The sequence below is a fragment of the Ammospiza caudacuta genome, chromosome 5, assembly GCF_027887145.1.
Source record: "Ammospiza caudacuta isolate bAmmCau1 chromosome 5, bAmmCau1.pri, whole genome shotgun sequence".
NCBI classification, from domain to species: Eukaryota; Metazoa; Chordata; class Aves; order Passeriformes; family Passerellidae; genus Ammospiza; species Ammospiza caudacuta.
Window position 1 is genome coordinate 68,538,317 of NC_080597.1, and position 27,904 is coordinate 68,566,220.

The window sequence follows — 27,904 nt, forward strand, 5'->3', positions numbered from 1 at the left end:
ACCTTAGCTGTTGTGGGCACTGTACATACAAAGAATTAATAGAAAACAGTCCCAGTGCCAAAAATATTTCAAAGTTAAGGCAGCATCTTACTTCCACACTTAGAAGGATGGTCCAAAAGTGATCCTATATTTAAACTTAAGTATAGCAACACCATGTGGCCCTAACAACAAAGATGTATAGTTGAAAAAATGTCAACAAGGTTCACACTTTGCCAAAAATGACACTGTGTGTATGCTTTCACAGAACTTTTGAATGTGATAAAATGTACAAAAACAAATCACTGTCCAGTCTTTCCTGTGCTTCAAGATGATACAGCCCTAAACCCATGGTATAACAAATGGACATGCTGTAGGGAATATGACAAGTCTTGTGGAAACTAGATAATTTAGATCTTGTACTGTAGAACTGTCCTTCATAACATAACTTGAATGAATAATTGAGAACTGAAACTGATATAGAAACTGCTAAAGCAATTTATGCCCCTGTTTCCAGATGCTGATGAGGTCAGTCAATTATATTCTTCAAGGATCACTGTAAATTTTTTATTTCTTGCTGGTCATGTGCCTTTTTTCCTCCTTGAAACTTCATGTACCTGACCTCAGCATAAGCTAACTGAACCTCAGACACATTATGAACAAAACTCCATCAGACAATAACAAGCTTAATTCTTGATATAGCATCAAAGCTGCAGTCAGCCATGATGGTCATGGGAAATTTGCAGAGCAGCTTCCTCACCCTCTACTGTATGGCCCAGTTAATGCAGTCCATTTTTTATTCATGGAAGTTTTTTTAATTTCCTTGTGCTTGTCTGCTTGCACCCTACCTTCCATAAAAATGCCCCACTACTTTATTTAGGTTGCAACTACTTTGAGACATGGATTATTTGCTGCCTGATAGCTGCACACTAGTGAAAACCTTATAGCTCATTGCTGTTTGGGCTCAAGGCAAAAGCGTAGAGAACATGTTGGTACGAAAAGAAACAATGGTGTACAAGCTCTTTGTTTTCATGTCTCACTAAAGAATAATGTATGTGTTCAAACTCCACTACAAAGACCTTTAAACAATGAGTTGTTTATAGAATTCATCATCCATCATAGAAGGATACAATTTATATCAAATATATATGTCTATCTGTAAAATAAGTGAACTTCTCAGAAATAGTTTTACTATACTTTTACAATTATAATATTTTACAGTATTATACCTACTCTCCATTATTAAGTAGGACCCAATACTTTCTTAACAATCCATGAGCAATGTTCTTCAAGATGCTGTTCCAACTCCTCTACATGAAACTTTAGTGCTCATGCTAATTTCCCCCACTGTGCTTATCATTCATTAGTGAATGATGTTTATACAGAGCACCAATGCCATAACTACGGCTTTTCCTTCAAACTTCCAAATATGTTTTCCAAGCAGTAACAGCATGGGAAGCATTTAATACTGCACAAATATGTGAAGCTCCAGGAACTACTTACAGTGAGAGCCTTGGAGGGTATTACCAGATACGTTGCATTTGAAAGCCACCACAAATTATCAGAGAGAAAAAAATCTCTCGATCCTATCCAGCCTGTACTAACCACTGGTATTCACAGATAACTGAACATGATAGACAAATATTGCTGAATGGCAACTCTTCCAGAGTTCTGAAAATACACTGATGCATCAACTGAGAGAAGGGAATGGTCTCAGATAAAAGGACAGCCAAGAACATATTATATTATATTATATTATAAAGATACTTTTTTTTGCCAAGACTTATTTGTCTTATTCATAAATATCAATCTGATTCCCAAATATGAAATCTTATTACTCAAGGAAAAGAAATACTGCAGAAATGAAAATTTTGATCCTACTGAAGTCAGCCTCCTCTGACCCCTATAAGAAACAGCCCTCATTACTTGCATAACTTCCTGATAATCTTCCTTATCCAAAGCAAACAAATTAAAAATGGATTTTTGATATGAGACCTCTTGGTCTGGAAAAGATAAAAGATGTACACACTGGGACAGAAGATTATCCATAGAATCACACATGGCTAAGAAACCTCATGAGGGTCAAAAAGGACAACTAACTAAGGCAATTATAAATCTGGTGTTATCTGCCTCTCAGAAGGCACATGCAGTAAATTCAAGGTAAATGCACTATAGGCTGTGCCACAAGAGCTGGATGTTGTATGATTAGAAAGGAAATGCTTTCAATTTTCTGAAGCATTGCCAGTAACCCCTACACTGACAATGAATTGCCATATAAAGCACAAAATGCCATCCAAATTCTGAAATGAACTTCTTGTATTACTTCCTGATTATTAGTAATATGGGCTTCTCTGTTTCCTGGCAAAGCAGTGAATGAACTAACCATTGCTTTAGACAGCAGATATTCCTCTGGACTTTTCAGCAAGGTGTTCAAAAAGACTACATACACATGTATTGGAAATGAGTGTGTCTGTCCTCATGCTGTACTGATAGCTGCAGAATTGCATATTATTAAAAAAAAAAAAAAGCAAGCAAATACTTCTTACCATAAAACCCTCAGTGTACTGAAACTGAGCTCTGGAACTGTCTTCTGCTGTGGGACTCAGGGGCTTAGGATCAGACATAGAGCGTTGCATCATCTTTGCTGTCTTTGGGCTTGATGGAGGAACCTTGGCCATGTCAGCATGCAGCATCTTCTGAGGGCTGATGTCATCAGTCATGGGCTTTTCATAAGGTACAAATGCTGACTCTATAACTTTGCTTGGTGAAACGGGTGAAATGGGTGAATAGAGAACTTTGGGAGATTTGGGAGGGGAAGGGACTACCTGTAATGTGGATTCTGGGCGAAGGTGGGAGGTGTAACCTATCTCTAATGGTGTTGGACGTTTTTTATCTTTCTGAGGAGATGAAGCTGACAGATATTGGGGACTCTGAGTGTCTGATGCTGTCTCTGTTTGACATCCCAGACTTTCTCCTTTGTATGTCTTTTCTGGAGCTGAAATATGCTTTATGATTTCAACCTTAGCATCCCATCGGGCCCTGATGGAAGGTGTTCTTATTGTTCCTACAGGTTCTGTTTGCACAGAAATCTCTGCCACTGTCTGAACTGCAATACTAGATACCTTGGAGAATGGTTTGGCTTTGTCTGCCTCAGTGGTGCTCTCACTGAACTTCCCTACACGAGGCTTCCTTCTGGATCTGCTGGAAAGATCCCATTCATCTTGATCTTCATCATCGGTCTGAACACTTGTATCAACACTCTTCTTGGATCTCCGTCTCCTGTTGGTGTAACCTCTTTCTGCTCCATCTTCATCATCAGTTTGCACTCCACTGTCCACTATTTTTTTGAAACACCGGGGCTCTTCCAGGGTCTCCTCAAACTCCTCATAGGGACCACGTAATTTTGGCATAGAACTTCTCTTTTTCAATTGCTTCTCCTCTCTGACATCAATATCCTTAAGAGACATTTCTGAAACTGAGCTTAGGATACCAGACCTGGGTATGTATTGGGTAATGCCATCAGACTGAACTGTATACCATGCTTGACTTTGTGGAATTTCAATACCCAGCACTCCTGAAGCTGTAGTGGTTGTGTCATCAGTAGGCCAAAATTGGCCATTTTCTGTGCTTGCATACTGTCCTTCCAAAAGTGTTTGATCTGTGGTAGTCTGTGGTGACCCAGTTCCTGACGGGTCATAACTATACTGATAAATTTGACGAAGTTTTTGCTCCTCTAACTGCTGGTGAAGCTGTTGTTGGAGTTGTTGGAATTGTTCAAGCTGCAGCTGCTGCTGGGCTAATGTCTCTTGTCTCATCATATACTGAGCTTGCCGTTCCTCCTCCTGCTGAAATAAGAGATGATGTTTCATGGATTGCAACTCCTCAAGCTTTTTCTGCACCATAAACTTTTCTTGTTCCCTAAATCTTTGAATTTCCTGGCGTTCCCATTCCAGCTCTTCTGCAAAGCGCTGCTGCTTAATTTTCTCAAGCTCAAGAAGTTCCCGCTCCAAATCAAGCTGCTGCTGTTTGCCTTCTTCAGGAGCAATGAGAAGGGCAACCTCATCATCAACTACATCTGTGTAAACTTCAGATGCTGTAGTTAAAGCAGGTATCAAGCTGGTTGGCTCAGTGGTAATAGTTTCTATAGAATGAGGTGGCAACCCCGTCTCCACGCCAATGGCAGTAATTGCTTTATCTTTTTCAGCTGCCACAGTTGTCAAGAAACTATATGATCTTGGGAGCGGTTGAGTCTGTTGCAAAGTTGATAAAGAGGGCACTGAGTCAATTGTTTGGAGAGTAGGTAGATCTCTGACACTTGTACTGAAAATAGAACCGGGTTGTGTGGTGATGGCAAATGTGGATGGGATTGGAGTTGCTACTGAAGAATAAACAACACCATTGGATGATCTTAAAACACTTCCAACGCCAAACTGGGGACCCACAGTGGACACCATTCTTGCTTGGGAATACTGTGGTGTACTGAGCCCGAGGCCAGAAATCTGCCGAGTCTCTGGATATGGACCTGTAGTCTTGCTTGAGTAATCCATAACCTCACCTGAAATTACAGGGCAAAGTTACAGTCCAGTCCCACAAAAGAATGCTGCTTTGCGGATTCTGAAAGTCATCCCATCTTGATGAAATAAATGGGAAGGGGAAACTGCATGCAAATCTTCAGGTTAATGATCTACTTTAGATGTGAAGGAAACAGCATTTCTGAACATGCAGGCACATGCAGGCACCTCTGTGCAAACACATACGTAAAATGAAGAAATGAAAAACACGTGTAATCCGGAATAATTTGTCACACTGTCCAAAAGAAAACAAAATAACAGAAGGAGGGGAAAAAAACAATAAAAAATTATCCTGAAATGAGGTGAGGAACATCAAAATTATATTTCAAAGAAAGATCTGCTGCTGTGTCATACTGACCTGTAGTTACTCTTCCAGAAGTAAGATCTACTGCTGTATCAGTTGCCCCAACTCGATAATCAAAGCTATTCTTGCTTCTGTATGCAAATAGTCCAGCTTCTGATAAATTTGTGTCAGACATAGATGGTTTCATACCTCCAATTCCTCGGTAACCATACGACCCTGAACGATCATACTGATAATGGTCATCTCTGTAGCCAAAGCGATCTTCAGGAAGTGTAGTAGAAGGCTGCTGAGCTGTACAGCTCCTACCAAATGGCAATTTATAAACCATATCACAGCAGACAGCTCTTCTCCCTGCAGTCAGATCTACAGGCTTTTCATCATCTTCTATTACCGTTGTAATGATACCTGAAGCAGTTTCATCCATTGTTACTACTGTTCTGTGGGATTTTGTGGTGCTAAGGTCAACTGCTCCACTCTCTGCTGGCTCCTGAGAAGTGGAGAGATCAGTCCAACCATTTGTAACCCCAACAGGTGGCACAGTAACAGGCTTTGTAGTAGCCCATGTCACTGCCTGTGTTGAAGTACCTAGTGATAAATTTATTGGCACTTCATCTCTACCTGCAGAGAAGGCCTGGCTGCCTGTTACTCTGTATGCAGGCTCAAAATGTTTTGATGTTGTTAGCTGCAGCGGCGTTGTCATGGCGTGCCCCAGATCCACAAGGCTGTCTGTGCTGGTGGTGTAGCTCACAGTGGCAGTGCAAGTAACTACAGTCACCGTCTCAGTGACTGCAGGCAGAGAAGCATCAGCAACACACGCAGTGCTAAGATTTATTATGGATGGCTGGACAGTACTTACTGGCCGTCCACCTGTGTCACTTGCTGGCATTTGCCTTCTTACGTCCATGGAAACAGCAGAGAGATCCATACAGCTGTCCCTCATTTCAATGTCCATCTTAGTTAAAGTGCGAAGGTCGATGACATCGCCCAAAGGATGGAATCTTCCATTCTCTCTGTATCTGGGCTGGTCTACAATGTGTAGTGGCTCTGGAGGTATAGTAATAGCAACACTACCTAAACCATAACCAGGCACTGAACCCTTAACCACAGACACTGTGGTCTTGGTTATGTCTGTTGTTACCACTTCTGGTTTTGAACTAGGGATTTTTTCAAAAGTCGATTGTGTTGTCACAGGAATAGCTTGCAGTGCACCTGAAATATACATACTCTGACCTGCCATACTTTGAATATCCATAGTTTTCATGGATGTAGTAAAAACTGGTTGCATAGGTTGGGGAATCTGTTCTTTAGAAGGTGCTTCTAGAGGCCAGCTGGTAACAGCCTGGCTAGTTATAGCTTCAGTGGGAGTTCCAGGCTCAGATGGCAATGTGATGACAACATAGGTTTCCTGTGAGGGTTTTGCCAACCTTGGTGAAGATTTGTTAGAGTGTGGAGACAAAGGGGAAGTGGGAGATGGTATTTTGTATTCAGCTGTGGTTACCAAATTCAGAGTCATACTTGAAGTCAATGCCAAGCTTACTGGTTTGGGCTGTGTTTCTGCTGGCTTATGAACAGCTATTGGGAGTGGAGGAATTGCTGGTTTAGGAGCAATTGGAGGTTTAGTTACTTCAGGTGTCCTGTGACTGAAAACAAGCCCTGCTGGAATGGAGGATGGTTTGGGTGGTACAGGAGGTGGTGTTGGGGTGTATGTTTTTGTGATAGGTACCACATGATCCTTTAATACAGCTGTGGACTCTAGTGTTGGAACACTTGTGACTGGAGGTACCACTGTGGGAGCTGTTGCTGCTGGAGCCTTAATCTGTGGCTTCTTTTTGGGATAAATGGCTGGCTTGGGTAAAATAGGTGGTGGTGGTAATGGTGGTGGAGGAGGTGGTGGAGGAGGAGGAGGAGGAGGTGGGGGTGGAGAAGGATGAGCAGAAGAGTCCAAAGAAGAGCTTCTAAAAAGAGAGAATACTTTGGCTGAAACAGCAGGAGCTGAGGAAGGCACGGAGACCATGTTGGTCTTACTTACAACACTGTGAGTGAGTACAGAAGATATTTCTGGTGCAGGGTCTGTAACTGGTAGTGGTACTGGTGCTATACATATAGGTGGTTGCTCAGATGCAGCACTAGTCAAATCAATCTTTTTCATATCAACACCCAATTCTTTGCGTGGCTCTTCATGATGAATTTTGACACTGCCAGCCTCTACCGTACTTTTAATTTTTCTAGCTGCTTCCTTCTCTGCTTTGGATGTATCAAAGGTAATGATGTCAGCTGCATATTCCTTGGATTTTGTAACTGTAGTTGCCACCGCTAAAGGTGCAGTTTCAGGCAAACATACTGCAGTTTGCTCCACACTTTCTGCATCTGATTCAAGAGATGGTTTTTTAGTGGCTCCGGCAATAGATTCATAAGGCATGCTCACTTCAGAGTATTCTTTTGCAGATGTTAAGGGAACCTGTGTTACTATCCTGACACCTTCAGAATCTGCTGGTTTACTTACACCATCTGATGGGCCTACATAACCTGTGGTTGCACTATCTATGGGTGAGGAACTATCTGTGGTAGAAACTGAAGATGTAGATGATGTTAAGGAAGCTGTATCAGAAGGTAAAACTGATGCAGCACCTTCTGGTGTCTCAGAGTAGGTCAATATTGATGTTTCATGAGAAATTATTTCTTGAATTTCTCTGGCATAATCTGTTAAGTATTCATCTTCAATTTCCTCTGCTGTGAAATGCTGTGTTATTTTAACATCTGGGATAGAAAGTGTTGTGCTACTGACAGGTGACACATCTGAGATTGCTGAAGTAGTGCTTGATGTTAAAGATGTACTATCTACTATTTCTCCACCTCCAGACACTTTTGTATCAGATGTGGGAATGAAATCTGAAGCTGGTTGTGTTGGACTAGACCCTGGGGTTAGCTGCATTTTCTGCCTTTTCATAAGCTCTTCATAAGCAGCTTCTGCATCTAACAAATGCTTTTCCTCCATGGTGGAAGTTACTGTGCTGTCTAATACAATTATTTCATGACTTTCTGGGATAATGTAAGAACTAGAAACAATATCTTCTTGAGGCACAATAGTATGTAAAGTCTCAACACTATAGTAGTCTTTCTCTAGATCACTAACTTTCTGTGGTTCATCATAGACCTGTTCTGAAGCTCTTGCTTTTTTCTCTTTTCCTCTCAGTTGTATATATTCACTGCTCTCATCTTGTCTCATAACAAGACTAGTATCAATAGTTCCATTGTAAGAATCCTCTACTAAAGATTCATAAATATAATCCTCTATTAGCATTCCACCATATAAAGATTCTTTTTCAAATACTTCATCTTTTTCATTTGACATTTGAAATGATTTGGACTTATGCATCATCTCCTCATATACCTCTTCAGCACTTTTCAATGTCTTTTGACCACTCTCTTCTTTTGGGAGTCCAGTTGGTTGTTCATCTGTTGGTGAGTATAGAGAGACGGCAGTAGGCAATTTGTAAACTTTTTGCACTTCTATTATTTTTTCCGGGCTGATTTCAAAACCTTCAGGTTCTGACTCAATGCTGGGTGAATATTCAGAACAAGAAGATCTGTGCAGCTCTTCCATTTCTGCAGCCTGTCGTAATTCTTCTGTTGGAGATGCATCTTCAATGGGAGAAAGATTACTTGGTGGAGTCTTTGGACGTTCCCTTCTTCTCTGGGCTCTGAGCTCATCCTTGTCCTTTTTAGATTTTTTGCTAGAACTTTTTCTTTGTTGCTGTTCTAATTCGCGTTGTTTCTCTTGTTCCTTTAGCAGTTCTTCCTCTTCCCTTAGTTCTTCTTCTTCTGAGGAATCTTCAATAGTGGGAAGAAGAGGACCGTGTGTCCGATGCCTTGCTTTGCGCTGTTGCTTGCTCTCCCCTCCCAGCTTTTTGTGACTAGGACTACTGTCACTGTCTTCATCAAGTGATGACACTGAAGTAGGAGATGTACCAGGTGTGAAACTAGAAGCATGTAAACTAGAAGATCCTTCTCCTCTAGATCTATCTTCTGGTGAATCTGTAAGACTCTCCATCTCTAGCTCAGGCTCTTCATCAAAATATAAAATACCTTTTTGTGGTTCAGATACTTCAGAATATTTGTTTGTTATTGTACTGTTTAGTTCAATTGTTTTGAAACGCCGAAGGCCTCCTCCTCCAGATACTGCAAGTTCTTCACTGTCTTGACTTTTACTTTCCCTGTATTTTGGCTCTGGGCTTTCATCAAAAGTCTCATCATCATCATCATGCCATGAATGTCTTCTTCCTGCATCCTCATCATAGCCTGCACTACTTTTCCGTGCCATTCTTCTGTGTTTCCCAGCTGTTCCTTTGGCTTTGCTTTTCACTTCTTCTTTCTTTTGGCTTTCAGCTGCACTGATCTCTTTGAGTTGATTTCTTATGAATTCATCATCTTCAGAACCTGAAGCATCTTCATCCGCACTCATCTCTATAATCTGTTTTCTAATGAAGTCTTCCTCATCACCTGATCCCTGGCTGTCATCTCGTTTGTACTCATCACTGCTTGAAGAACCGACACTAGTTCTTCTTTTTCTCCTTGGGACAGGTGAGTTTTCACTCTCACTGCTGTCCTCCACAGAGTCATAGCGCTGTTGCCTTCTTGCTGATATGTCATCTCCTTCATGCTCTTCCTTGTACTGTGCCTGGGAGGAGGCCGTTCCTTTGCCCTCTTCTACAATGGTTCCTTCACCTTCTTTGATAGCTTTTAAGTCTTCTTCATCTGAACTGTAAGATTCTGGAGTGACGGGCAAAGGCTTTGTTTTTAGTTGATCCTTTGTCTGTTCACCATATGTTTCAGAAAGCTCTTTGCTTTTCACAGATTTTTCATCAGAAAGAGTGCTTGCCTGAGCTTCTAAAATTGAGAGTACAGTACTTTCCAATTTAGCTAGATCTGAGGGGCTTGGTGGGCTTTCTTGTGGAATGGTGTCTTTTTTACTAATTTCTTTGTGTAAATCCTTTTCATCAGTGGGGATATGACTTGGAATTTCACCAAGTGAACTTGATATCCCATCAGAAGAATACCCGGTGTCACTCAGACCTTGTGGACTTTTCTGTTGCTGAGAGCTTGATGTGTCTGATTTGTCATCCTCCTTTTCCTAAAAAAATAAATACATAACGCGTGTGTATATATTTATATATAAATTCTTAATGTCTCCTGGCAATTAAAAAGTGATTTTTTTTTTCTAAAGGATGAGTTCACACCTCAGATGAAGACTGAACACTAATTTTGCTATTCAAAGCTATTAGAATAAAACAAAAAAAAGTTCCTCAAATCTTGATTTTTTGCATTGACTCTAAGCTTTCCATGGCTGTCCACACTGGCAACGAATTTTACTGGTTTCAAGACGTACTTCTATTTTTCAATATAAAATTTAATTGTTTTAAGAACAGTTATTAATGATAACCTGCCATTTGATCACACATTCATGGGACAGCTTGCCCAGGGGTATATTTATTTGAAGATTTTATTTACCGTTTTAAAGCTGTCTACACGGTTTTCAATACAAAGTAATATAGCTTGACAAATGTCTGCAGAATTTCTGGAGTCTGCTCCTTTCTTTGCCCATTCAACATTTTATAATTGGCTAGAAATGTGTTAAGTTTTGCACTCATGATTTGATTTTGTTGATTGAAGTATTACACATTTCAACAGGCAACAGAATACATAGAGCAGTGAAGCATGGTTTAATGACATTTGGAATGTCCCCACATATTGGAACGTCCCCTACAGCTGGGCACTGTACAACTATTTTTTGAGAACCTCATGAAAAAGAAGTTTCTTGGTAAATTGGTCGTGCAGAGTAATCTGCTGGTAGGGCAGCGTAACTGCAGGGAGGAAAGCACGATGGTCAGCCATCGATTAAAGGAAGCCAAGAGGGCAGGCAGTCCTGACTGAGCATCAGAACCAATGTTCTCCTTCTCATCCCTAATGAAGCACCCTCAGTCATTCCAGATTCTTCTACCTCATTCTGACTGACAAGCATCTCTATCTCCTTCTATAAATAACAAAAACACTAAAAATATCCTACAGAAAGTATTTTTCTAACAATTTCACTCTTGCTTCTCACAGCTGTAGAATGCTCTGTACTTAGTGAAAGTACCTCATTATTCAGCTAAAACAGTTCACTCTCCAAAATACAGGTCACCATAGCTCTGCTTTGGGCTGACAATTTTAGGAAGTGTCCCCAAATCCACTGGCAATTTGAGAACAAGCATCCCAAAGCCTCATGATTTAATTAATATGATGTGATCTTTTTTTTTGTTAGGGCTCTCAATAATAGGTCATATTTACCAACTTTGCTAATCTAAGTCAGTGATTTCTGAAGTAGAGCAAACCATTTTTTTAAAGATTTAATTTATGGACTTCATTGGTAACATAATTATTTGAAAAGTAGTTAAAAATACTGTGGAATAAATATACTAGAAAAATTATCATGAGTGTTAATTATAATTTTAAATTACATTTACACTCAAGTTGCTATGAACTACAAGTACTTTCAAAGTTTATTCACTCTAAAGTTACATTTAGGGTCAAAATATCAAAACCCAACTATTTTTTATAGTCAGTCATATTACTTTTTATAATGAATCAGGTTTAGTTTTTATTTACATTTAAGTTATGCGTTCTTGCTTTTAGCCATATCACTTTGAACACAATCCTACACTCAAACACTGGTATTTATATTAGTATTAAAGTATTTATATTATTATTACAGTGTATACTAATTAATATTTTATTAATAATACATCCTTCACAGGAGTGATTTATTAAAGAGTTTGCAAAATCAGACACTACATTGAATACAAACTACATTTGTTCTTATCAACATTATAGCCAATATTGCAAATTCAAATATCTGCTGTCACAGCAAAATCCATTGCAAATAAAAATCCAATGTGAAAACAAATATTTCTAAGGACTTCTTGAATGATAAGGCTGTGATTATATATTAAACATGGAGAAACCTGCAGTACTTACAACAGCTTTGGAAAGGCATCACCATTTGAAGCCTACAGCTCTCAATATTCTGAAGAATCTAGTCTTGGATATTATCTAGCCCTTAAGGACAGAATTATGTATGGTCTTTACAAAAAGTCAGCAATGAAGCAAAATTTAAAAAATCAGATTTTGTATATTATATTTACATTTTTGTCCCCTTCATTAAAGAAGAAAGTTCTTAAGGGAAATCTATTTTGTTATGTTTAAAAAATACATATATCATTAAAATCAAATTGTTTTTCCCTCTATAAATAGCATGTTCCTCACTAAAACTTCACTTGACATTTGACTGTTATTTTTTCATTTATGACCAGTATGTTTACAGTTATGAAGACACACCCAACAAAAATCATTATGATCAATTTAGATGAGCTACTAAAAATGCAAACATCGCTCAAGCTCAGGAGGTTTCCCAGGAGCTGATGGACAGAATGCATCCATCCAGTGCAAGTGAACCTCTCAGAACATGGTTCTCCAAGATGATGTGATACTGTTGGTGCAGAGCAGAGACAGAAGGCATTGACTGAGCAGTTAAGCACAGGAAAAGGTAGAGAACAGCTGCTCATGGAACAGCTTCAGCCTTTGTGTGTGTCCTTTCAGCTGAGCCCAATATCTAATACCTACCGTGACCAAACCAGAGGAGATGGCAGCTGTTGCCCACCCTGGTGTTGAACCTCAGTGAATGACACAAAGGACTGCTATGGATCCCAGGAAACTGAATGTGAGAAAGTCTGCTGTTGGTACAGCAAGGAGAAGAAAAAGATCTACATTGAGGACTGACTTCATTTCTCACTAGAAATAAAAAGGATGAGAAAAATCCAACTTTCTTTTAAAGGTTACCAAAGTATGAATATATTTTCTAAAGTTTTTTGTTTGTATCATTGCCTTCACCATGGTACATGCAAAAATTATGCTCCATATCATGTTTTGAGATCGATATGCATGTAACTTACAATAAGCAATACTTACAAAAAAGCCCCTGGGCTTTTATTCCCTATTTTGTCTGAGACTTAGGATATTGTCAGTAGCTACATCTATTCTTCAAGGACAGATAGCTTATTTTCTATGGTGTTGGCTATCACATCCACAAAGACAGCATTATTGTTAAACTTGCAAACATATCAAAAACATAAGATTTTTAGATGAAAGACAAAGTATTGCCAAAACAATGTTGATAAGGAGCATATATATATTCCACACTCTTTGAGACTGAAAAAAAATGCATCTAAATAAAAAAGACTTTTTTTTTCTCTTGTAAATTAGGAAGTACTTTGGTACATGTCACAGTACTGGGCTTTTCTGATTATTTCAATGGCATTTCCTCTGAGTTTGCCTACTGTGTGTTTTTAATACTGGACAAATTTAGCTCTAATACAGACATTGATGAGACAAACTTCTTGAGAAATGAGGAAGAAGGAGACTTGTAAAACCTGCAGTCTGGATAAGACTTTAAAAACAGCAAATGCAGCCTCTCTAACTGATGCAAAAAATGATCTAATTCCAACTGTATTTGTGCTATTTCAGTGGCTTTTCTGTGATGACAGAGTCAATTCATTATACAACTATTTTGTATTAGAAGTTTTAGCTTTATAAATATTATTTGTTTGTATTCTTCCTCACATTTACTTATTCTTATTTGAAAATATAAAGCTTACGGTTCAAAAAACATCTGGATATGGTACTTATGGGCACGTTTTAGTGGTGAAGGTGGTAATGCTGAGCTAATATTTGGGCTTCATCAAGAAAAAAAAGGTTTTATGATTCCTTAAATCACACTTTGAGATTCAAGTATTTTAAAATGTTTCAATATTGAAGTCACCTTTTTTTTTTTTTTTTTTTTTTTGGGATTTTTTTTTTTTGTTTTTTTTTTTGTTTAAAGGATAATAGATCTCTAAATTCAATTGATATCTGTGATTTGTCCTGAATCTGAACAGAGCAAATAGTAAGAATATTTAGAAGAGCATGGACAGGATAATGCAAAATGGCTTCACACTTACTAAGGGCAAATTTAGATTAGATATTAGGAAGGAATTCTTTATTATGAAGTTGTTGAATCACTGGCACAGGTAGCCCAGAAGAGATGTGGATGTCCCATCCAGGGAAGTGCACAAAGGCCAGGCTGGATGGGGCTTTGAGCCACCAGGTCTAGTGGAGGATGTCCCTGCCGATGGCAGAGGGGTTGGAATTCAATGAACTTTAAGGTCCTTTCCAATACAAACCATTCTATGATTCTATGGTTTCCCACGGATTATTCTGTTTGTACTGAATCAGAACTTTGGCCTTTTCATGCTCCAGGGACTTATTGCTGCCTTTTTTTAAGTGAAAAACAGGATATCAAAAATTGCTTATCTACTATTGGATAGCTAGAAGAGTTAGTAACTACCATTTCCACAGAATTTAATATAAAATGACAGTAGTTTCTCAAGTGCAGAAAGGTTTTCCCTTGCATCCCTAATTAAAAATATACCTAGCTGAAATCCTCCATATGATTCTGCCCTGAAATACACATAAATTATATTCTTCAATGTGTACATGTTGTCTTTTACCTAGTGAAATGGAAGCAATGTGTGATATCTAAATTGGCATCACCTCTTCTTCCACTTTTATCACACCCTCTCTTGGGAAGAGCTGTGCCTAGCAATGTTTGATGAACAGCACAGACAACACTGAAGTACTTCAATAAAGAAAAATTAAAAATAAATCAGAGTTAATTTTACTAAGCACAATGTAGGTGAGAAACCTTCTCTATTTTTAATGCTGAACAATTTGAAACAGGATTTTCCCAGATCTCCTTTTTCTTTGGTCCAAAAGGTAGGCTTTCTGGCTATGTTAGTCTAAGCATAATTCAGGGATTCCCTCAGTACAATCATACACCATAACTCTTGGTATGATCAACAGCAGTAAACATAACGTGTAATAGGAGGTTTATTTCAGGCAGGAGACTTCGTTCATGAAAATAGTATTTTCCAAAGCAAAATTTCTGAACTGGAATATTTTTCTGTCCAGATATCTTAATTACCACCAGGAAATACATAAAACAAAATCAACCAAATCCTTGACCTAGGATTATTTGAAAACATAATTCTTGCAAAGGTTAAATACTTTCCCTAAGCCTACTCCTACCCTTGTGGCAACATTTCTCTTCACAGAGAAAAGAAAGGCACAACTTCCCAAGGATATTTTATGGGAATCACAGTGAGGAACGTCAGAGAAAGAAAAACCAATTCTTATCTCATTTGCTGCTCCTCTTGTTGTGCTCATGTGGGAGGTGTTCTGGAAATTATTTAGCTGAGGTGACAAATTGCATCCCCATGTGTGTGTGTTGGGACTGTCAGGGGACAGTCACAAGATTTTGTGGAGTTGAGTGCTTGTGCAGTTTCAGTTTAGATGTATTGCAATATAGTATAGAATAATATAGTATAATAAAGTAATTAATTTGCCTTCTGATATCAATGGAGTCAGATGCATCATTTCTTCCCTTTGTCGGGGTGACCCTGAGTTTACAATATACCCTCATAACATACTACTTTCATAACATAATAATCACTGCACCTAATCTGCAGTGCTAATACAAAACCCCTCAACTTTTCATTTCTCAACAAATTGTGCATGCTATTCTCTTCAGCTGATAAAGTGACTTGAACTCTAGTACATGCTATCACAAACTCACCCATTCCTCTGACTTGAGAGCCCACAAATACCCTACCTGAATGTACTTGTCCATGAGATAAATCAGCTAAATAGTAAAAAGATGTAAAGATTGCATACTTTCATGTACCATGTTCAGGCATCACAAAGTATTCCTAAAATTTATATTATATTTTATTATTGCAAAGCACTGTACACGTTACTCTCTCAGATTATTCCCTTTTGGGATTGAGAACTGTGAAAACACTCCAGTTTCAACAGTTAATCTTTGAGGTCTGAAGAGTCAAGAGATCAAGGTAAATAAATCTGTAATATTGGAAAAATTATTGAACAAGAGCTTTGCCTTAGTTTCAAATGCTTAACTGCTTGAGACTTAAAAACAGACAAGTACCTTGAAATGTGCATGTAGAGCATAAGACTAACTAGTGAACCTTTCACTAGATGGAAGTCATTGATTTTATAATTTAGAATAATTTTGTAAAAAGAATAACAGTAAAATAGGAAGGAGAGGGTCTGGATTCTAAGGTGGAGAGAAGGAAGTGGGAGGCAGAAAAACACTTACTATTTTTTCTCGCACTGCTTCCACATGGTCAGCTCCTGGCAAAGGTGCTGTTTGAACAGGAATTTCTGCTTCCTGAGGTTTTTCAGCTTTCAAAACCTCTTGTGAAATCCCAGTTGTCAAATCCTCCTTCTTAACATCTTCTTGCTCCTTAGCCTGCAGTCCCTTATAAGGCGCTTCAACTTCTGCTTTCTCTTCAGCAACATGGTCTTTAATCTCAGTTGTAATTTCTGCCTTTTTGTCTTCTGGATGTGGTGTGCTCTTTTCTGGGAGCACAGTTTCTCTATCTTCTTCCAATGTGCTTAGGGGTATCTTTTGGTCAGCAGTTGTTGTTGCAGGAATTTTATCTGCTGAAGGTGTCTTAGAGAGTTTCCCTCGCTGAAGTTTTGTTTCTTCTTTTTGACCTTCCTCTTGGATTTTATCCACCGATGAAGTTTTCTTAAGTTTTTCATGTTGAAGTTTTATATCTTTCTGAATTCCATGTTGGATTTTATCAACTGAAGCTGCCTTTGGCAATTTTACCTCCTGAAGTTTCGTATCTTCCCTCTGAGCTGCAGGTTGGATTTTGTCAGCTGACAGTGCCTTTGCCATTTTCATCTGTTGGAGTTTTGGGTCTTCTTTCTGAATTCCCTGTAAAATTTTGTCAGCTGAGGGTACCTTTGCCAATTTTGCCTCTTGGAGTTTTATGTCTTCCTTTTGAACTCTCTGCAAAATTTTATCAGCTGAGGATGTTTTTGCCAGCTTTGCTTCTTGGAGCTTTTCATCCTCCTTCTGAACATCCTGCAAAACTCTGTCATAGGAGGCTGTCTTTGTCAATTTTGTTTGCTGAATCCTTGGGTCCTCCTTCTGAGAAGCAAGCTGGATTTTATCAGCTGAGGGTGTCTTGGCAAGTTTTCCCGGTTTAGGTTTTGCATCTTCCTTTTGAATTCCTTGCTGGATTTTATCAGCTGACAATGTTTTTTCCAATCTCCCCTGCTGAAGTTTCGGAGCTTCCTTCTGAGCGCCTGGTTCTTCTTTTGGCTTTGCTGCTGCTGGAGTGGGAGGTGTGGAACTCTTCTGAGGGGAATGGGAGACAGCAGGCACAGGACGTTTCTGAGGAGAAGCAGCTGGTTTGGATGTTGGTTGTGAAGGTCCTGTTTTCAGAAGTGGCACCTTGCCCATATCTCCAAGTTGTCCTGACATTGCCCTTTGGGTCTGGCAGTTTAAGCACAGCCATTCCTGTACCTGTGACACAACAAACATATGAAGTTACTTATTTGAAAAAGCAACAATAAAATCATACAGTGTTTTCAGCTGATACAGTTAAATTCTTTCCATCTGAATGCTATGTATCCTGGTGTCGCAGACATCTTTTGTGGAAAATCCTTTCCGTAGGATTTTTCCTCCTGAGAAGCTGTGAGGCCTCAGGAACAAAATGTAAACATTGATTATCTGCTGCTGTGGAATGCAACAGGTGCATCTGTGATTGGTCTCATGTTGGTTGTTTGTAATTAATGGCCAATCACAGTCAGCTGGCTCAGACAGAGAGCCAAGCCACAAACCTTTGTTTTCATTCTTTGCTATTCTATTCTTAGCTAGTCTTCAGATGAAATCCTTTCTTCTATTCTTTTAGTATAGTTTTAATGTAATATATATAGTAAAATAATAAATCAGCCTTCTGAAACATGGAGTCAGATCCTCGTCTCTTCCCTCAACCTGAGACCCCTGTGAACACCATCACATCCTGGTATTTTTTATTTTCTTTCCTTCTCTTGCAGGAAGCTCCATAGCACCATTCCAGATATGGAGCATATCAGGTTCCAGAGAGCCAAGATGAACAAATATAAAAAAGGCACTGTGAAAACTAACAGCAACAATATTTTTCCAAAGCATTGATGACCTATATGTGCAGTTTGCTGACATATTTCTAACATATATTTCTTTCTAAAGCCTCTATAATGTATCGTTAGCTCCCTATAATTTTGCTAGCCTGAGAAAAAGGGAACCAACTGGCACTCATGGCTGTGTTTCTCTCAGGAAATCCTCTCTTGAGGCTTTGTACAGGTATCTGTATAAATTCATTATGGCTGTAACTCAACAGGAAGATCACCTCTCTGCTCACTTTACTGCTAAATCCCTGCTGCACACTGGCTCCTTATACTTTTCTTCCCAAAAATCAGAAAAAGGACAAGTGCTTCTCTCTGTGCCTAGCCAGTTGCCTAGCTACTACATGAGAGGAGTAATCACACTGTTTCCAGTGGGATTCAGTTCATAGTTCCTTTAAAATAGCAAAAGAAAATTTTAAGCACGAAAGGAAAGAAAAACAGTCTCTTCTGGGTACTAGAATTGCTAATGAAGGTTTACTTCACTAGTGCAATATGAGCTTCACTGGTGGACAAGTGGTGTATAATGTGCAATAAAATCTACATTTAAAAATAGCTGATCAGCAATTTTTATAAAAGTGATATATAAATTACAAGAAACACAGATGACATGACAAAAATCTTAAGTAAGAACAGCTCAAATGGGCTAGTTTTATGGAAATGCAACTAAGGAGAGGCTATTTAAAATTTTGGTTAAGGCACAAGCAAAGCAAGAATATATGCATTTCATTCAGGTCACCAAAAAGTTATCTTTTGTATTTATTATTCTACTTTTATAGAAATCACCAAACTAGTGAGCATCCTAGTAATTGACACAAAAACATTTAATAATAGTACCAAACAATATTGTCCCAATAAATGCAGTTTATCAGCTGAAGCAGTAATCTCCCCTAACACTTACTATATCCTTTGCAAATCCCAGCTGAATGTGGCTCTAAATCAGACTATTAATTATAATTAAGGTTTAAATTATTTTCTGTTGAAAAAAGCATTTAAACATGATCCTTCAGTATCCATTATTCTCCTCCTTGGGAGTTAAAGTATTCCAACCACACATCATTTGTTGAGGAAGCACTAATTAAGAAATACAATTTATTTTTTTTAAATGAATGTGCAAAATATAACGCCTTTTTCTTGCAAATATTTCTTTTTTATGGGTTTATCTGGAATTCTTAGCACAGTTTCCTCTCTTTTCCTATAAAACTGTATTGGAAGCCATTCATATGTTGTGTGCTGTATTTTATAAATTTAAAATAGAAGCAATGCTCCAAGAAACAAATCTGCCCCACAGAAAATCATTAAATTATTATTAGAAGTCTGAAATGGACAAAAAATGCTAGATAAGATGTAGCATAAAAAGACTACTGAAAAACAGATCCGATTTCATATTAGCTTTGATTGTTTTCTCATAAAGTTTTGAGGATCAATATAAAAAAGTTGGCAAAATAATTATCATAGTTTTTTTTTTTTTCAATTTATTGGAGGGCTGAAAAGATTTTAAACCCACAAAAAGGGGGTAGATTTTGCGTTATCCATTCAGTCTGAAAAATGGTCCTTTCCCAATGTAAGCAGAAATAATGCCATTATTATTTGTGCTGATATAGCTTCAGTCAGCACAGGGCATGAGAATAAGACAGTACTTGAATGTATTAAGCTTTTCAGAATCTAGCCTTAGCCATCTTTAATTACATAAAAAACATAATGAAGCTGTTTCTGCCATGAAATAATCCATAGTTTAAAAAACTGCTGGTACACAGATATTCTCTATGAACATGACAATTTATATTTTAAATTCACATGTTCTTTTTGCAGTGCCATTTGTTCGACCTAATTTTTTTTTTTTTATTTCTTTATATCCAGTTTCTAGGGCCTCTATGTTTGTTTCTTTTCAATCTACATTTGGAGTACATCTACACTTGGCTCTCCTATCTCTGCTGTTGGTGCAGATTCCATCTCGTATCTCCCAGCTGCAGCTACTCACTGCTCATACACTTGCTCCTTCTCAGATTCATCATCACTTCCCTTTCCCTCATTTAAATCCTTCACAGACTCCATTCTCTGGATGCCTATAACGACTTCAGCAACTTTAGTAACAGTATTTAGTATTTAGTTACCCAGTCACTGTTTCCACTGCTTGCTGTCTCTATTTACTGTCTTTTCCCTGGAGTAAATTTCTGCAACTCAAGGGCTATGCTTTGTGCTGAGCACATGGTAGAACTCTTAAAAAGGAAAATAATGACAATTAACATGAAGAAAAGAATTTGATGATTAGCAGATTGGTAAAATGCACTAAATTTTATCAAAAGATGGAACTCCCAGACTTGTCTCTCTGCCATAATGGTGAATGTGATAGTAGGCAAATAACCTGGAATTGTCCAGATATCCAGTGATTTAATGAACCTTGCCATTGTCCTCTTGGACTTCTTCTATTTCTGCATCTATTTAACACTTTGTTTATTAGTGCTGCTGTATAAGCACTGCCCATACTACTCCCAAAGCTATATGTTTCATATAATGTTTTTTCATTACCATGCAGATATTTGGACACAAAAGAATGTACAAAAATCATCTTACAGCACCAGGCCTCTAGCTCCTGATTCTCTGTCAGAATGGTTCTCTGTAAAATCAAATTTTGTACCATGAAGTCATATGCCTCAGTCTTAGACTTGTCTTTTCCTCAGTTAACCCCATGCCCTTAATGCAAGATTTTCCCTAAGGCTACCTCTTCAGTTAGCCTGTCAACCCAAATTTATTAGGAGTTGGGAAATGGACATCATCTTCTTTTAGCAGTCTTCACTAGATAAATCTTCTTAGTTCCTTACAGAATTCTTCACACCCTTTGGTCCCTGAATTGGCCATAGACATTATGATTGGCACTAAAGTGATACAAGAGCTTTAATACCCTGAATCCACAGCTCTCCCTGCTTTCAGCAACCCTTACAACCCAATATTGCTGAGCAGAGCAAAATAGCTCTGTCACGATGTTCTCTTCTCATGGTTTTGTAATAAACAAATGCCATTATGAAAAGGGCACACGTCTAACATGCATTGTCAATGTCTGTTTTTCAGTCATCAAGCAAGAGCTCTGCCCTGCTTGTTACAGAATGGCCCATCCTGCAAACTAAAGGCGTGAAGGAGCCCTTGAAAGGCTCAGCTCAGACTTTCAGGTGTCTGATTCAAGGCCTAGGCTGGTACAGCACAGCTGAGAGTCCTCATCTCAGTTTTATTGAGAAAAATGCTGCTGAGATGGTATTTTAGAGAAAACCAGGCAATAAAAGAAAACTTAAAAAAAAAAAAAAAGACTAAAGCCACATAGTGTCACAGGGAGAAAAATTCAGGAAGAAATATACTGACATGAAGAGGTACAAAGCCAAAAGGAAGATACAGAGAAATGGATGGTAACAACCCAGCAAGCGCAAAGGTAGGTTGATATGTTCCAAGGAGGTGGAGAAGTTGCTGCTGTCTGACCTGACTGATGACTGTCTGGCCAGCAGACACTATCTAAAGGGCTTGCTGAGGTGGTGAATATGTTAATATTAACAACTCTTCATTGGTATCTACCTGCTGTGTGTGTTCATCCACAAATTGCTCTGTACTCCTCAAGCCTGTGCATCCTCCTTGCTGGTGTTTACTCTGCCTGTGGTAGACACTGCCTGACCAAAATGCAGAGGGAAGGCTACATTCCCATCTAGAAAGGGAATGCTGGCCTCAGCAGTTCTTTGGGGTGTGTGATCTACAAATTCAAATCCCACACAAACTGAGGACTTAGATCTCCTACCTCTAGAAGAAATATTCAAATTGCTAGATCTACATATAAAAAAGTTACCACCTATGCCACATAGATTGATAAACATAAATATTCAGAGCATGACCACAAAGACTGTAGATCTGGCAGAACAAAAAAACACAAAAATAAAATACTAAAATCCCACATTTTCTCTATCTAAATAGTGTTAGGCACTGTCTAAATGAAGCCAGTTTGGCAGAGACAGGGTCCACAGTGAAGCCTCTATGGCATCCAGAATTAGAAAAAATGCAGATAGGTTATCACAGATATAGTGTCTGCGGAGGTCACAGGCAGTTTTCCAGGCTCATTCTCCTGAATTTACACATCAATTTTGTCTAAAATGTCACTTAGGAACTTAAACTTATTTTTGGATTCCACCTCAAGTGGAGAAATCATGTGCAAACAAATGCTTAGTCAGATGGTTGATTTTTGGAGAAGAGGTTAGAAAAATGTGGCTAATTTAACCTAGGGAAATGAATCTCACAAATATGACTTATATGGCAGAAAAGGTATATTGGAGGCAAACCAAATGGATATTAATGGTCCACGGACAAATTTAGCTTTAAAATTATAACACCTTCCTTGCCAGTACTGATTTGGAGTTTGGAGTAGAATACAATAGGAGTGTGGTACAGAGAAACACATTTAATTTCAATATGTGATGTGATTGCCAGCAAAATCATTCAATGATTCATGGAATCTTACCAGTTTTAACAACTGTATTTCTCTAATAGTAATCATAAGAAGAATGCATTATATCATTAGCATTAAATAGATTCACAAAATTTAGTTGACTTTAAGCATCAAGGTGTCTTCTAGCCACTAAAGAGAGATCATGGAACACCCCAAAAACTGATTCAGATGAATTTAAAGCATCACACAATAAAAACAAAACAAAACAAAACAAAACAAAAAAAAAGTAAAAATCCCTGCAGAATAAAGAATTTTCTCAACAGGAGGAATAAGGGATTACCTTTTCAGTTTAAGAAAGGGGTTTTTTTTATTTGCTAAAGTTGCAACCAAGATGAAATTGTTTTCTGAAAAATTGAAAACAAAATACCGTCTTTTATCTTTTTCTCAAACAAAGAGTTTCAGTATGTGATTGAGGAAGTCTAAGTTATCTCAGCTTGTATTATTGTTACTAATTGATATGATTAGCTATAAGCCATCACAACTATGAAATAAGTTATTTTCAATGATTTCTTCTTCCACACCAAGTGATAAAGTTGTAAATACTGCAGCAGATCAGAAAAGTAGACAGGAATTGGTGTTTCCCATGTGTTAGGAATTATCTTCTCCTTAATTCAATAGGGTTGGGACTGCTGAATATTTCACTCCATTATGTACAGATGAGATACAGAGTATGACAAGACAAAGATGACCTACTTCTTCAAGTGATGACAATTCTGAAAAGTGTGTACCCTTAGCTTACTTCAAGATATATCTCAGCACCTTCAGAAAAAGCTCAAGTTTTGTGTTTTTTCAGCAACTGCTCTGTTGTATGGGGATTTTTATTTTAGCCATTAAATTTAATATATAATGGGATTTTTGTGTGTATAGTGTCTGTGTATACTTTAATTTCCCTTAGTTATTTTGCTGAAATCCCTTAGAGGCTTAGAATTATGCTGTGAATGCACAAAAATTTATCCCTGGTGTATATACACCATTACTGATGCAAACAAACCCAAACTGTGGAAAAATAACTTTTCTATTGAGGAGGGGCCAGCATCACTGTAATTGTTTTTACTCTGCATCTAACTGCACTGTGATATGTTTGTTGCTTTTTTCATGCATCATTATAACAAGATCACTAAAAGCCCTCCTGTATCTGTATTGGCAGGCTGTAGGGTTGCTGTTGCCCAAAACAAAGGCATGATCCTGCCTCCTCAGTTTTACACAGAGAAATTCCCATTGAGCACTTAAGTACTCCTGGTGACCACTTCTGCTAGTGTGGCAAAAACGACCCCAGTGAAGGAAAAAACAAAAAAAAAAAATGGATATGGGCATCATTCAAAGGACAACCTTTTGTTTATAAAACATTTAAGGTATTTTTGAATACTGACTTCTACAATGAAGTACACATGAAAATCAACTTTCTCTCCTTACATGTCAATTACTATACAATTGTCTTATTAAGCAGTCTTCTAATCTGCAAAGTCCATCTCAGAGGGGCTTTTGTATTATTTTTGGTTTCTCATTTCACTCACAAAAGCCACTGCAGACTGAGAATTTACTGGCAGGATAAGAAAATAACAGTTACATTAATAAACATATTTCAGTGTATATCTGACAACCAGAGTCAGGTAAAAATTGTTGCAGCAACATTCTCTTTCCCAATTAGACAACTAAAAAAATTTCTGTTTGTTTGCATACGTAAAAAATGACCACACAGTTGTGCATGAGTGAATAGCAGCATGTGACCTCTATTAATGCTATTCTTAACTTGCTTTGATAGAATGGTAGTGCCTAAAGATTTCTGTGCACTCTATGGACAAAGAAATCCAAGGTTGTGTTAGTGTCTGAAGTCGTAATTTTATGGTAAAAATACAGTTTTATTACATAGTTATTTTATAAACCAGTTTAGTCAGAGCTTTAAAAATGTTAGGCTATTGTAATCCTTCTTGGCTATATGTGGATTTTGAGAAGCCTCACTGTGCTCCTTTGTACCCTTTATTACAACAGTCCCAAAGAATAAATGTTTTCTGTGCCTCCTAGCAGCTGAATCACAATTTCCCACAAACTGGTCAGCAGAATACGTGAGTATTCCCATCCCACCATAACTATTATGTGTTCTGAACTGACAAAATGTCCAGTGTCACAGATGGCACTAAAACAACAAACAACACCATCCCCTGAAGATTCTGTGGTCTATTCAATTCTGTGTTCAATGCTGACCTTTTACAGACAGTATAGAGAAAATTGTTTCTGTTCAAAACCCAGATCTTAGCTATGGAACTAAGTTCCATAGCAAAAAGGAGAACTGTTATTTTTTTATTATATCTCACAATATGTATTTAGTTATAAGCTGAAAAAGCAATCTTTCTACTTGAACCTTAATGGATCATATATATACATATACATATATAACCATTCTTTGTAAGAACTTTTTATTTTGGTCATCCCTAATAGAAATACAGAGACAACTGATATACATCATTGCTCTTAAAAGCCATTTTGTATTTTGTTTGCTCCTGCCAATAAGATAATCCTAAAAATAACAATGCAGTTCACCCCACAAATATGCTTTGAAAAACCAAAATTCTCTGCTAAGAAAGATTGAAATGCGTGTCTTTTGTCCCCATTTTACCTAATAATGCATTAATTTTTAATGAAGAATCTGTATGCTTCATGTGAAATGCTATCAACTGAGATGTAAATACTTAAAGAAAAAAAGCTGATTTTTTTTTAATTTTTGTTTTTTAGTCCTAGCTCCATCCAGTCTCATCTAAACTACATTATAAATACTTAACTGAGGACCTAAATTTATGACCCCAGCCACTGAGATTCACTCACCAGGCTATGGGACCTTCTCTCCTGATATGAAGTGTTGGTGGCCTGACTATTGTATCTATTCCTGATTAGGGAGAGAGCCTGCAGCAAGCTGTGCTGCACACAGACCTCGCCTCAAGGACTGAATGTGAGACTTGCTCAGAGCCTACACTAAAGTCCAAAGATAAACCTTTCCCAAAATAGTAGCCTGAAGAAAAGACCTAAATCTGTAATCTGATATTTAAATAAATGGTCTGATATTCAAAATCTCTAAATACCTGAAGACAGTTCCACTAACTCTTTTCCACTTTTCAGTTTGTCTCTTCTGTTTGAATCTTTTAAATCAGAATCACAGTGTACATATCTGTTTTATCAGTTATTTTTATTTTACCTGGCTTTATAATTTCAGTTTATTAGCAATGGTTTGCATATAATGTTTGCTTTCAATGTCATGTGAAAGCTATCTGAATCCTTTAGGTGCCTGAAAAATTAGGGGGACAGGCAAAGAAACGAGTTTACCAAAAAATGGGGGATAATTCATAGTCAAGGCAACACTCTATTCTCAATGAAGAGAACACAGGTCCAGCAGAAAGGGAAGTCCCTTACCTGGCTTTGGAAAATTATATTAATTATTAGCTACAGATACAGGAAGAAGTTTGCATGTAATTGATTTTCCGACCTGCTGGCAGCTGCCGTGGCAGTAAAGAGATAAAAGAAATAAACAAAGGAAATGGATGTGACACCTGTGCAGAACGACCATGGCTTTGTGTGACATGGTACGTGCTGAGAAGCACACAGGCCTTCCAGCAGCTTCTGCAGCTCTTCCCAATGGAAATCTCTCCTGAACGCCCAAAATGAGGAGGTGAAAAGCAAACTGCCCTCCCTGCCAAGGCAGCGTGCAGAGATGGCAGAGCACCACAAGGCCACTGCCTGGTCTGGCAACACAGGAGCAGAATGACACCTTATCAGCAGGTGTGACCATTTCTACTGATAAGAGGCAAATTCCCAAGCCCCGAGGCAACGCAGTGCAAAGTCTGGGGAAAGGAAAGGGGAGAGATGAGGTGCAGGTGCAAAAGGGAGAAACACAAGCTTTTTAGTCTCTTGGCTTCATCCTCTTTTGAGGTTGCTGCTGATCAGCTCTCAGGGAGACTGTGGTGACACGTTTTGAGTGACAATAATCTTTTCTGTGTGTTCCACTCATTGTTTTGACCTTGCACTTTCCTGCCTACAATTTTTCCTTTGTGCCACCACATAAAGAAAATATTGGAAAAATTGTCAAAAAATGGCATGTGCCATTTAGTCAGCAGGAAAATCCTGTCAAAAATTGTAGCTCAAAAATGTGAGCATGCTGTGTTCTTCCACAGTTTGGAAAATATGTACAAGAAGAATTAAGAATAAAATACTTTTTTTGGGAAACTTCAAACCAATATTCATTAAAAATTCTTAGTATTTTGTAAAGAAATATGAGTGCAATCTGTTTAAAAGTAGAACATACTGTGATGCTAGAATATGACTTAAAGCAGATGTTTTCTTGGTGTTTAATGTGCAAATAAATCCTATATACTCCAGCAATCACACATAATAAGCTCAAGTTTACTTTCAAGAGACACATAAACTATGCAAAGAAAATACCAAATAATCTAAACCAATGTAAAACTGCCCAAAACAAAAGTACTGCTAACTCTCAATATAAATATTAAATATAAAAGGAAAGTACAGTTCTTAACTGCTAGAAAAAAAACCAACAAAAATAAACAAACAAACAAACCAAAACAAACCACAAAACAAAACAAAAACCTGAAACACAAAACCTGTGAAATCTAGGGCTTTATTTTTCTGTCTCATTAGTGTCAATAAATCTGTCATGACTCCTTAGAAGTAAGAGAAAAGCCCCAAAATATTCAATGATAGTAGGAGTACTCCATTTCCCAATGGACTTGCATTCAAGTAATAGACACATTATGCTTGAAAATTATTTGTTTTCTCCTTCTAAAAATAATTTTTTTTCATATCTCAAAATACACACTGTACTATAGAGTGAGGAAAAAAACCCTACAAAAAATTAAGTGCTTCCAAAATTATCTCCTAGCATTCCTTAGTTGCATTTTCACTTCTTGTTGCTGTCTTCAGAAGGAAAAAGAATCCTCTCAAATCAACTAGTCACCTCAGGTCTCATACTTATTACACAATTACTTATATAGTTTAGCAGATTCAGAATTTCTCCTTGATAAGACAGAGGATCCCTCCATACATCTTCAAAAATATTTCAGGGAAAGGGCAAATCCATAACTGTTCAATTACATTTGCATGAATGATACATAGATAGACATCCACACACATACAGAAGAACTCAGGAAGCCAAACAAACTTTATACATACAGTTTAGTGTCCAGAAGGGGCCATTATTTTTAACAGATTTGATTCTTTAATGCCAAAATCCTTCTAGTTTCACAAAGAGCTCTCTATTCTCAACATTTCAGCATTTCTTAGAAAGATAACCAAATTTATGGGGGGAACTTCTCTAGCTTCAAAGATTATTCTTCCAATAATTTCTCTATCCATTTAATTTTTTACATGTTGGCTCTTAGATGGCATATAAATACAAAACCAAAAGCTAAAGAAGATATGAATTTTAATTATACTTATGATTTAAAGAATATTATTAAAAAATTA

The 27,904-nt window shown here is 37.8% G+C and overlaps 1 protein-coding gene across 1 annotated transcript in view; it reads right to left on the minus strand.

The window, feature by feature from the left end:
* Nucleotides 1-27,904, minus strand: part of PCLO (piccolo presynaptic cytomatrix protein) — a 320,339-nt gene that overhangs the window by 160,270 nt on the left and 132,165 nt on the right. Inside the window, exons 4-6 of the mRNA XM_058805751.1 lie at nt 16,097-17,317; nt 4,906-9,982; nt 2,523-4,531 (exon numbers count right to left, since the gene is read on the minus strand). Of these exons, the coding sequence (XP_058661734.1) occupies nt 2,523-4,531; nt 4,906-9,982; nt 16,097-17,317 (8,307 nt within the window). The remainder of the gene's footprint in view (nt 1-2,522; nt 4,532-4,905; nt 9,983-16,096; nt 17,318-27,904) is intronic.